Source organism: Delphinus delphis, chromosome X (genome assembly GCF_949987515.2).
Source record: "Delphinus delphis chromosome X, mDelDel1.2, whole genome shotgun sequence".
Taxonomy (NCBI): Eukaryota; Metazoa; Chordata; class Mammalia; order Artiodactyla; family Delphinidae; genus Delphinus; species Delphinus delphis.
The window spans coordinates 98,726,401-98,738,540 of record NC_082704.1 but is presented as its reverse complement, the minus strand read 5'-3'; the positions used below and the strand labels follow the sequence as shown (position 1 = coordinate 98,738,540).

Below are 12,140 nucleotides of genomic sequence, written 5' to 3'. Positions count from 1 at the left end.
GCCAACTATGGAAATCATTATCCTTTGGATGAAATCTTCCAATCCCAGTGTTTTCTTCTACATTAAAAAGTTTTTTAAATGTTATTTTTTTCATTGTCTGATTATAGTATCAGGAAAGACGATGTAATATTCATCTTTTTTTTTAAGAGGAATTTGTAAATGGGAGATTGTCCATTTTACCTGTAATTTTCCATAATACTGTTATTTAAACAAATCACTTATCTATTTCACAATAAGCCTGCCCTAAAGTGATAAGGATTTTTAAATTATGTAGTTCCAGAATGATAATCTGATGACCTTAAATAAAGTAGGTGGTAAAAGATATCCTAAGTACAAACTAAAGATGAATTATCACTTGAAAGTAAGAATTGTGGAATCAGTTTTTAAATGTGCTAGCTAAGTATAAGTGTGATGCATGTTATACAGCCTTCCCAAAGTAGAATCAATTGGAAATAGATGTCCATCTTATCTTAATAATGAATTAAATTCTTATCACTAAATATATACATTAAGTACATGAGATAGTTCTTCCCAAATCTACTTGTGTGATATACTCTGCCAAAGAAAAGCAAAAGGATAATTTGAGCAAAGAACTGTATCCCTCTTGAATATTAATGCATATTAATATATAAAATATTCTGAGAAGTTCTGTAGCACGGACACATGGTTATCCTTAATTTACAAAATATATTTAGCCCCTGTGCTCCTTTCATACATAATATACTCAATTTATAAGGAAATTTTGATCTCTAATCCTATTGGAATCATACTACAGATATGATAATTTTTCTAGAAATGCTGCCTATAAATTATGATAAAATCTAAGTTTTATATGATGTTCAACCATCAGTTTTTTCAGTTTTAATAATTTTAGTAGTGGTGACCTTTCTAAGAGTATAGAAATTCATCCTCTCAACAGTTTATGTAACTGCTTGATATAAATATGAACATTTCAAAGTCCATGTAATTCTTTGCATTGAAACTTCCAAATTGCCAAACTTTCCCTTCACATGTTACATGGTCCTTCACATCCCCTTGTGACAGATAAAAGTTAAGTTTTTGGTCATGTGTTTTTGTAAGTTATTGTTGTTCCTATTGTTTATAAGTCATGACAACAGTATGGCTCATCTGGAAAAATGTGGAATTAGTCATCAGAAGACCTGTGTTTCAATGATCACTTAAGTTATTTTGGTTTTCTTTTGTAATGCTATGCTACTGCAGGCAGCTCTGAGGGGGCAATCTTTAAGAAAAAAAAAACTATACAAATTACAAATAGAAAATTAAATACAGTTATAGAAGAATTCTTTTTGCAAGTGACCAGCCCTGAAACTTAAGGTTCAGTAGCTTTTCATTAATTCCTCCTCTAGATAGTAAGTTTTACTCTACCCAAATCCAGTTCTACTTCCGTGAAAGTAAGTACTCACACTCTGCACACTCCAAATTCAGTCTTTTCTAGTGTGGTTCCCACACCTGGAATGAATTCCCATTTTCTTATTATCTTATCTACCCCTCTAAAACCCCCTTATCAGCCATATGGAACTTAAATTACGCCAATTTCTTAAACTTTTACCAGATTCTATAGTAGAAATAAATATTTCTCTTCTCTTGTATGACATAGCATGATTTTTCCATTATATTGCATGCATTTCTGCTTTGTAATTTACTTGTATCTCTATGTTCCGTTTCCCTAGAACAGATATTTTTTTAAGAATAGGGTCAATGGTTTGTTCTCACTGTGTGGAATAAGGTGGTAGACGCAGAATCTCCTTCTTGAATTGAATGGATAAGCTAAGTATTATTAGTATGCAAATAAGATTAGATGTCTGTTTTTTTCTGATAAATGTCCAATTGGAGGATATTTTTATTTTTAAATCATAATTTAAGAGTCAGTATAGTTCTTTAAAGGGCATTGAATTTGCTACTTCCTAACTTTATCTAGGACAAGTCAACATTTCTAATCTCATTTGTAATTGTAATTTAGGATGGTAAATACTTACCTTAGTTTGATTAGATAATTAAATGAATATATGTGAACTGTTGGGACATAAGGTCACACAGATGTCCATTTTGGTGATGATGATAATAATGATTATTTCTTTCAGTGCTCTTCTCTCACCCCTCTAGTATAAAAGGCTAAAGGAATTAGGTGTATATTTCATTTTTTCCTCTACTATATATACCTTGAGTGCCAAATGGATGAATTAGTTAAAAACATGTGGACAGATACTATTACAGGTATATAATTTGGGCCCTCTTCTCTCTCTGAATATCTTTTTAATTTTTCACTCATCATTTTCCTTTCCCAGTTTCTGTAATGGCTATGCAACTTTCATCACTTTCCTTTTGATTCCTCCTCAATCCTCTCCTCTCTCATCCTCAGCAGATATCAAGGGGCTCATGCTTATAGACAAATGGTATATAATGACACTGACAATTTATGAGTAGATATTTGTGCAGACAACTTGAGCAGGTATTTTTACATATACTATCGCCTCTAATCTTTTTACCAAAACCAATATAGTTGTCTACTGCAGACATGAGCATTTTCCCAGATACTCTGCCTACAAACTATGATAATGCTTCATTGCTGGCTTGTCATTATCACCATCAGTTTAGAGATGAGAAAATTGAGGCTTAAAAAAATTTGGTGCTTTGCCCAGGTGGCAAGTCAGAGCCCTGAGATTTAAATCCAGATTTCTCTTAACACTATTCTGATTCCCAGAGAGCATCAAGTAGGAAGCATTACACTTTCTGCTTCTCCACATCCAAAATCTTTATGTATTACCTTTGGCTTCTGAAAGAGTGGCACCTCTCCACCTGTCAATATTTTCCACTGATTATTGATCTTTGCCCTTCACTCCATTTCCTCTCATTTCCTCCAAGGTTCTTCTAATCAATTATCTTCATATATGCTTTAAAAAAAATGCTTTGTCCATTGGCTTCTTTCATATGGCCTTAATACGTGTTCAATTCTCACTGACCTACATTTCATTATGTGGGGAGACAAAAGTCTTCAAAAATGATTTAAACTGTTTTATAAGGGTATTTCCTTGTCCTTAATCAGTCTTCAGCCCTTGAAAACCTGATTTCTGGTCTTACCATCTACGGATTCTGTCCTAGCTACAGTGCTCATTGACCAGCTAATATGCCCTTATTAGTACTTATTTCATTGGATCTGTCTCAAAATTGACATTGTTGACCTCTCGCTCATTCTTAAAGCTCTCACAGCACTTGATTTCAGTGGCACCCTCTCTCTTTTCTGGTTGTTCCTCTTCTTCTCTTAGACTGTTCCTTATCTTTCTTTGGTGTTTCCCTTCTTCTCCCATCCCTAAATTTTTCTGTTCTCCATGGTTCTCTCCTGACCCTCCCTTTCTATTTCCCTCTAACGTTTGAGTGCACTAAAATAAATACTGTTTGTACAAGTGATGCTGCTTCTTTTTTAAAAAAAATGCACACACATATGTAGCTATATATGATTAATAAAATATAAATTCATATCAAAGTATTACTGAGTTTATAGAAGAATTCTCTCATTATGAATTGCCTTAATAGTTAGATTAAATATTAGCAGTAAAACCATTATCTGTGATTCTGATCACTTTTAAACTTTAAACTTTATCTTCATATTAAAAAAAAACTAGACACTTTTCATTTAGGCCATGAGGTTATTTAATACCTCATCCCCACCTACGTTTCTAGTTATACTTCTGTGGATGTGTATTAATTCTCTATGCATTATTTCAGTTCTCCCAAACTCTTCATGTGGTTCAGTGCCTTGTCCACACCTTGTTTTCCATCATTCAAGAATGCTTTTGTTTTTAAAACTCTCATCTCCTTGCATATCCAGTGTACTCTTTAGTACACTTAGGTACAAGTAACAAAAATGAATTAACTAAAGCCAAAACAAAAATGAGAGAAGGGAGCTGGTCATAAGGGCACAGGAATGTCTCATGGAAACCAAGGGCAAGAATAACGTTTTTACTCAGGAAGAGACTAGAACCTGTGTTTTGGTCACTTGTAACAGCAAATTATCATTTTCTGTTAATGGTTTTGTGGATTGAGAAGGCTCAGCTGGATGGTTTCTCTTGGGGTCTCTCATGTGATTGCGGGCATTTGTTGGCTGGTACTACGGTGACTTATAAGCTCAAATAGGCTGGATGCCCAAGATGGTTCCCTCATGTCTAGCATTGATGCTCACTGTAAGCTGAAAGCTCACTTGGGACTATTCACTGAAACACTTCTCCACAGCTTCTCTATGTGGCTTAGGCTTTTCACAGCATGTCAGATGGGTTCCAAGAGGGGGCATCCTAAGAGTGAGTGTTCCAAAAAGGCAGAAGTGGAAGCCACTAGGCCTGTTAAGGGCTTTTCCCATAAATGGCAGAGCATTACTTGTGCTTTGTTTTACTGGTCAAGGCAATCATAAGGCTGACCTAGATTTAAAGAGGTGAAGAAATAAACTCTACCTCTTAGTGGGGGAATGGTAAGAGGAGTATGTGGTACGGACACTGTTGTTGCAGCCATCTTTGGCAGATGCTATCTGCTTCAGCCTATTATTGAAAGCCATCAATATTTTTGTTCCTACTATCTCTTTCTTACTTCTCTCTCTGGTTATGGATCTTTGCTCTTCCTAAACTGACAGTGCAAACTAGAGACTTCATAAGCACAGTCTCATACGTGACACAGTTCCAAGCGCCCACAGAGCTTGACCAGACTTTCTCCTGTCAGTTCCGAGAGAGTCTGATGGACATAACTGGGCACAGGCATTCTTTATGTTCTAATTTTCCATGATTTGGGGGTGGCCAGAGTTATGTGACAGAGACATGGCTGTTATTGGCCCACCATTTTGAGGGGGTGAGACTTTTCCACCTGAGAAGTTAAGATCATAAACCTCCTAAAGCATCTGATGCCCCCAGCAATGCTTACTAATTATTCATAGTCTACTTTAACATCACCTCTCCTATGACATCTATTAACTCTCCTGTAAGTATTACTCTACTGTGTATACTCCCATTAAATTTTTTCAGACTCCTTAGTATTTCTAGGTGTATGAACAATGCTATGCACTAACATGGATCCCTAACCCCCAAATTCTATGGTTCCTGGAGAATAGGTACATACCACTATTTCTTATGCAACGTCGTAGTTCAACCACTGAAGATACTATATATAGTAAAAAATATATATATATATATGGATTTGCTTGAGTCTTTGCTCTTCTTTATTTTAAACCAGAATTCTAATTACTTAAGTAATTTGTAATTACTTTGCCTTTGTAATTATTAGAATCAATATGCTAAGGAATAATATTAAGGTGTATCTGTACATTTATAACCTTGTATTCTGAAAAACTCCTTCACCACTTAACCCATTTTCTTGGAGTTTCTCATTACTCATTTCAGGGCTGTAGTTCTCTGTGGTAACTGCTAAGCAAACTGATGTTATTTTCTAATAATATGTGCCAGAATTGACTCCAATTGGTGTAAATTAGGTTATATTAATATGCATTATACAAATTGTTTTGCATGGAAATTTTATGGGTCCTGTGGTATAAGTTAATCATTTTCTTCTCTTATTTACGATAATCTGACAATGACTGAATTTTTTTTTTTTTTTTTTTTTTTTTTTTGTCAGCCTGGGAAACAGAAGTTGTCAGGATATCTCTCTCCTTTAGCTGTCCCTTCATCTTTTTTTTTTTTTTTTAACATCTTTATTGGAGTATAATTGCTTTACAATGGTATGTTAGTTTCAGCTTCACAACAAAATGAATCAGTTATATATATACATATATTCCCATATCTCTTCCCGCTTGCGTCTCCCTCCCTCCCACCCTCCCTATCCCACCCCTCCAGGCGGTCACAAAGCACCGAGCTGATCTCCCTGTGCTATGCGGCTGCTTCCCACTAGCTATCTACCTTACGTTTGGTAGTGTATATATGTCCATGCCTCTTTATCGCTTTGTCACCGTTTACACTTCCCCCTCCCCATAGCCTCAAGTCCATTCTCTAGTAAGTCTGTGTCTTTATTCCTGTTTCACCCCTAGGTTTTTCATGACATTTTTTTTTTTTAAATTCCATATATATGTGTTAGCATACGGTATTTGTCTCTCTCTTTCTGACTTACTTCACTCTGTGTGACAGACTCTAGGTCTATCCACCTCATTACAAATAGCTCAATTTCATCTCTTTTTATGGCTGAGTAATATTCCATTGTATATATGTGCCACATCTTCTTTATCCATTCATCCGATGATGGACACTTAGGTTGTTTCCATCTCTGGGCTATTGTAAATAGAGCTGCAATGAACATTTTGGTACATGACTCTTTTTGAATTATGGTTTTCTCAGGGTATATGCCCAGTAGTGGGATTGCTGGGTCATATGGTAGTTCTATTTGTAGCTTTTTAAGGAACCTCCATACTGTTCTCCACAGTGGCTGTATCAATTTACATTCCCACCAACAGTGTAAGAGGGTTCCCTTTTCTCCACACCCTCTCCAGCATTTATTGTTTCTAGATTTTTTGATGATAGCCATTCTGACTGGTGTGAGATGATATCTCATTGTAGTTTTGATTTGCATTTCTCTCATGATTAGTGATGTAAGTTAATCATTTTCTTCTCTTATTTACGATAATCTGACAATGACTGAATTTTAAATTAGAATAATTTGACCAGTAGCTAATTTTTGCTGGATCTGGTAGAAATAACTGAATGAATTTATTGTTTTTGTCCCTGCACACTACCAGATTTGACCCACTCCTGTAACTGGCTCAGAAGTGTATAAGTCAAATACAGACATACTTTTAAATACAACTTGATCAAAAATGTCCTTACTCATTTTAGAAAATATATAAATATTTTATATTTATGTAAAGTTTAAAAAACAGTCTCTGCAGGAAGCTATTAAGTACATATCAGACAAAAAGCAAGGCCAGTCGAGACATTTAGCTTCCCTTTCCTAGATACATAGCTTCCCTGAAATTTAACTGAAATATGGCATAGAATTTCTGAGTAAAGATCACTATTAAGGAATATTGTCCACATTCAACTTTCTCATTATGCCTTATCGCTGCCATAGTTGGCCTTTTTTAAATAAAGGCTAACATCTTTGGTCAGCTTTGAATGTAAATACAAAGGTAAAAGAATATCAATTTCACATATTAGATATAAATAGATACTTCCTACTGAAAATTATATCTGAAACAGCTATTATCACTGATTCAAAAGGATAATTTATTTTTATTAATAAGCCCAATAGGAGATAAATAATTTCATTTTTGATAACTTTTGATAAGTAAAAAAATCAATTTATTGTCATTTTGAAAGAGGCTACATTGTAATAATGTTTTGAGAGAGTTTCAAATTCCATTTTCTTGGAAGGTGAGTTGTTCTTGGCAGTAACTTGCAGAGTATGCTGACTTATAATGCTGTTCTCCCAACAGAAAATCCAATCTGATTTGACAAGTCATGAGATCAGTTTAGAAGAAATGAAGAAACATTACCAGGGAAAGGAAGCTGCCCAAAGGGTACTATCCCAAATTGAAGTGACACAGGTATGTATTATTCCATTAACTAAGGAGCTTGTTTTAGTTGGATATTAAAATATAGTCTATATTAGATAACTTGCTTATTAGCAAATTGGAATTAAGGGCATTAGTTGAAAACTACAAATAATATATAAATGATACAGACTATTTTGAATTCTACCTTTTAAGGATAAAATAGGTTAATAAATTGTCGTTTATTTAGTATCACTTTAAGAACAATTACTGAATTCTTCTCCCAAATGCATGTATTCTTTGTGCTGGACAAATGAAAAAAGGGTTTCTTCAGTTTGTTTTTATTTTTATTCTTGTATATCTTCCAGAATAAAGGAAGATATGTTAACAAGAATATGACTGGTTATTGTTTGGAAGGCAAAATTAAATTGGTGCTTTTTCTTTACAGAAAAAATTGCAAGATGTTTCCATGAAGTTTCGATTATTCCAGAAGCCAGCCAATTTTGAGCAGCGTCTACAGGAAAGTAAGATGATTTTAGATGAAGTGAAGATGCACCTGCCTGCATTGGAAACAAAGAGTGTTGAACAGGAAGTAGTACAGTCACAGTTAAATCATTGTGTGGTACGTATTTCAGATGGCAAATATGCAGCTACCCCTTGACTTTCCTTATTGGAATAAGGAACAATATTTGGTATAAGAACAAAAATTAGCACAGGTGTATTGAGAGACAAGAACTATTACTGAAGTAGTAGCCACTTAATACCTCTTCTGAAAATGTCTTCTTTGAGTCTATAATTTTTCAAGGACTGTGCAGAATATAAAGGAAATTGCCTTTGTTTAATTCTTATGGAACTTTGAAAATATTTTTAAATGGAAATCCTGGAAAGAAATAGGTTAGTCTGCAAACAGCAACAACGGCAGTATCCACAGTAATAAAAACAATTCTAGAAATGAGTGCCAAGGAAGCTAAGTGATCCACCACAAGTCACCTTTAATTCTCAAGGCCACATATTAAATGAGAGAATTTAAAGACAAACAGCAAGTGAAAGGCAAAAGCAAAATTCCAATCCAGGCATGCTTACTCCAAACCCTAGTATCTTTCCATTAAATATCAGGGCTGGCTATGCAGTGAAATTCTGCCAGACCACAAAGACAGAATAAAGAGGCACCGACTATTAGCCTGTAGTGTAAATCTTCACTACGGGGATTTAGAGCAGTGTTCTTTGTTCCACTTATTGAAAATTCACCAAGTCAGATGACTCTTCTGATAATGTAAAGCTGAGTTATGAGGGCATCTACTAGAGTAAATATAAGTATTATTATAAATGTATGTGTACTATGGAGTATCAGGGTAGAAATTCACATAAAATAAAAACACTGAGTGCTGTTAACATTAATGGGAAAAAAGTTTATTTAGTACTTTGTGTTTAAGTATTGTTCCTGCTTCTACTCCATAACATAAATGAGAAAGAAACCCTTGGGTACATTTCAATCATATCATTATGAATGGGAAAATATCATTCTTATAAACAGAAATTTTCTTTGTGAAAAATTATGGAGTAATTTTTATTCAGTAACGTAGCTTAATAATACAGGCTGCATTTCAGTGGCATCATTATTATAAATATTCTCACCCCCAAAAGAAATTTTGAATATCATTTTATATATTAGCTGGTATTAGATAAGTAACATTAGGAATACATGGGAGCATATTTCATCTTACATTTAAAAAAAAATTGAAAGCAAAATGACCCATGTACATTATCATCATGGCTAAGTATATTCACAAAGGGAGAGCTGTTCATTCTTTTCTAGGAACAGGTCTCTAATGGTACCTCATAAAACTTGTCTGCTAGTTAATATGAACTGCAAAAAAAAAAAAAAAAAAAACCCTACCTGCACCCAGGTGTTACTATGCCCTGACTCAGTACAGAGGAAACAGATCAAAGTATTTACTCAATCTGGTTCTGGTTCTGGTTTAAATGTCAGGACCAATTCAAGTCGTTCTTCCATAAGGATATATTTTCTTCACAACTTTTGTAATTTTTCATTACTTAAGATGCTCTCTCACATATACTATAATCATGGCCTTTGCTTTCAAGTAATTTTTGTTCTATTAAAAAAAGTCTTACAGGGACTTCCCTGGCGGTTCAGTGGTTAAGACTCCATGCTCCCAATGCAGGGGGCACGGGTTCTATCCCTGGTCACGGAACTAAGATCCCATATGCTACATGGCGCGGCCTTAAAAAAAAAAAGTCTTACAAACATGAACACAGACAAATATAAAGACTGTTTTCCTTTCTTAATGCTAAATATTTTATCTATTGAATGATACAATGTAAATGGCTATTTAGTACTTTGAGTGAGCTTTCCTCATAAAGGTAAATAATTGACATTTAAAAAAATTTAAATAGTAAGTCATTTGGAAGTATCTCTGATTCCAAAATTCAAGAATTCAGTCCCAGTGTGATAATTAATGATTTAAATGTTTCTGAATACCCAGATATGCTTATAATTCCTAAGATAGAAGTAAATGAATTAAAAAATCATATGGAAAGTTCAGAAAGAACTCACAATTATTAATAAAGGAATAATAACATCAGGCAATCATCAAAGAAGGAATTAAGGTGGAAATATTTATGTATGTAGCCTTAATGAATAGGATAATTTCTTAGCATTTACAAAATGCTTTGTTTTAAACACTGATTTTAAACTGAAAAGAAAAAAAACAAACCTAATTTCTTTCCTGACTCCCAAATAACAGCAATTACCTACTAGCAACTTTATTTCTTAGTACCAATAAAATAAATATTTGTTGTTCAGACTCACCACTGAACAACTTAATGCAGCAATGTATAAGTAAACTATTACATATGCATGTATACATATAGACATATACATATGTACATGTACGCATGCATGCATATATACATACATTCAAATGCACATATCTTTCCAAGTAAAATAACTACAAGGGAAAGCTATGACATTTGTTTCATGAGGATTTGTTATGGCAGTATACTACTGTGAACCAATATATGTGTTCTTTATAGTTGTGATGTACATGTGAGTTTTACATAATATTTTATATCACTCTATAGTTAATTAATCAGCCCCATTAAGAAAATAAATTTGTATAATTAATTAACATTTAAAATTACCTTCCCTCCTTATATATGATTTAATATATATTGAAATTATGGTCTGGAAATTTAGATGTTTTATCCCAACTATAACGTAGCACCATGAGAACAACACTGAACGTGTCTGGCTTGGCCACCACTGATTCTCTAGTGACTCAAATACTGTCTGGTATAAGCAGGCACTCAACAAATACCTGGAGAATGAGTAAATGAATTATTCCAAACTCACAGCTAGAATTATATAATTGTAACATTTAAAAACTTGGGTTGGCCAAAAAGTTTGTTTGGTTTTTACTGTAAACACTTAGTTGTGTTTAACTTCATTCAAAACAATTTTGTTAGATTGTATTGTGACAGCTGTCATATCAGCATGCATCTAAAAAAACCACATCAAAATTGGTGACTTTTTGTGTAGCCATTTTAATATTGAAGATGGGAGAAAAAAAGCAATGTTTTCAGCATATTATGCTTTATTATTTCAAGAAAGGTAAAAATGCAAAAAAAGATTTGTTCAGTGTATGGAGCAAGTGCTGTGGCTGATCAAACATGTCAAAAGTGGTTTGCCAGGCTCCCTGACTTCAGACTATACTACAAAGCTACAGTAATCAAGACAGTATGGTACTGGCACAAAAACAGAAAGATAGATCAATGGAACAGGATAGAAAGCCCAGAGATAAACCCACGCACATATGGTCACCTTATTTTTGATAAAGGAGGCAAGAATATACAGAATATACAGGAGAAAAGACAGCCTCTTCAATAAGTGGTGCTGGGAAAACTGGACAGCTACATGTAAAAGAATGAAATTAGAACACTCCCTAACACCATACACAAAAATAAACTCCAAATGGATTAAAGACCTAAATGCAAGGCCAGACACTATCAAACTCTTAGAGGAAAACATAGGCAGAACACTCTATGACATAAGTCACAGCAAGATCCTTTTTGACCCACCTCCTAGAGAAATGGAAATAAAAACAAAAATAAACAAATGGGACCTAATGAAACGTCAAAGCTTTTGCACAGCAAAGGAAACCATAAACAAGACGAAAACACAACCCTCAGAATGGGAGAAAATATTTGCAAACGAATCAGCAGACAAAGGATTAATCTCCAAAATATACAAGCAGCTCATGCAGCTCAATATAAAAAAAAACAAATAACCCAATCCAAAAATAGGCAGAGGACCTAAATAGACATTTCTCCAAAGAAGATATACAGATTGCAAACAAACACATGAAAGAATGCTCAACATCATTAATCATTAGAGAAATGCAAATCAAAACTACAGTGAGATATCATCTCACACCGGTCAGAATGGCCATCATCAAAAAATCTACAAACAATAAATGCTGAAGAGGGTGTGGAGAAAAGGGAACCCTCTTGCACTGTTGGTGGGAATGTAAATTGATACGGCTCTATGGAGAACAGTATGGAGGTTCCTTAAAAATAGAACTACCATATGACCCAGCAATCCCACTACTGGGCATATACCCTGAGC

The 12,140-nt window shown here is 34.2% G+C and overlaps 1 protein-coding gene across 3 annotated transcripts in view; it reads left to right on the top strand.

Annotated features, from left to right (window-relative positions):
• DMD (dystrophin) overlaps positions 1-12,140 on the top strand; it is a 2,124,682-nt gene that overhangs the window by 803,901 nt on the left and 1,308,641 nt on the right. For all 3 annotated transcript variants that reach the window (XM_060001925.1, XM_060001919.1, XM_060001920.1), the window contains 2 exons: positions 7,439-7,549; positions 7,944-8,117. In XM_060001925.1, coding sequence (XP_059857908.1) covers positions 7,439-7,549; positions 7,944-8,117 — 285 coding nt within the window. The remainder of the gene's footprint in view (positions 1-7,438; positions 7,550-7,943; positions 8,118-12,140) is intronic.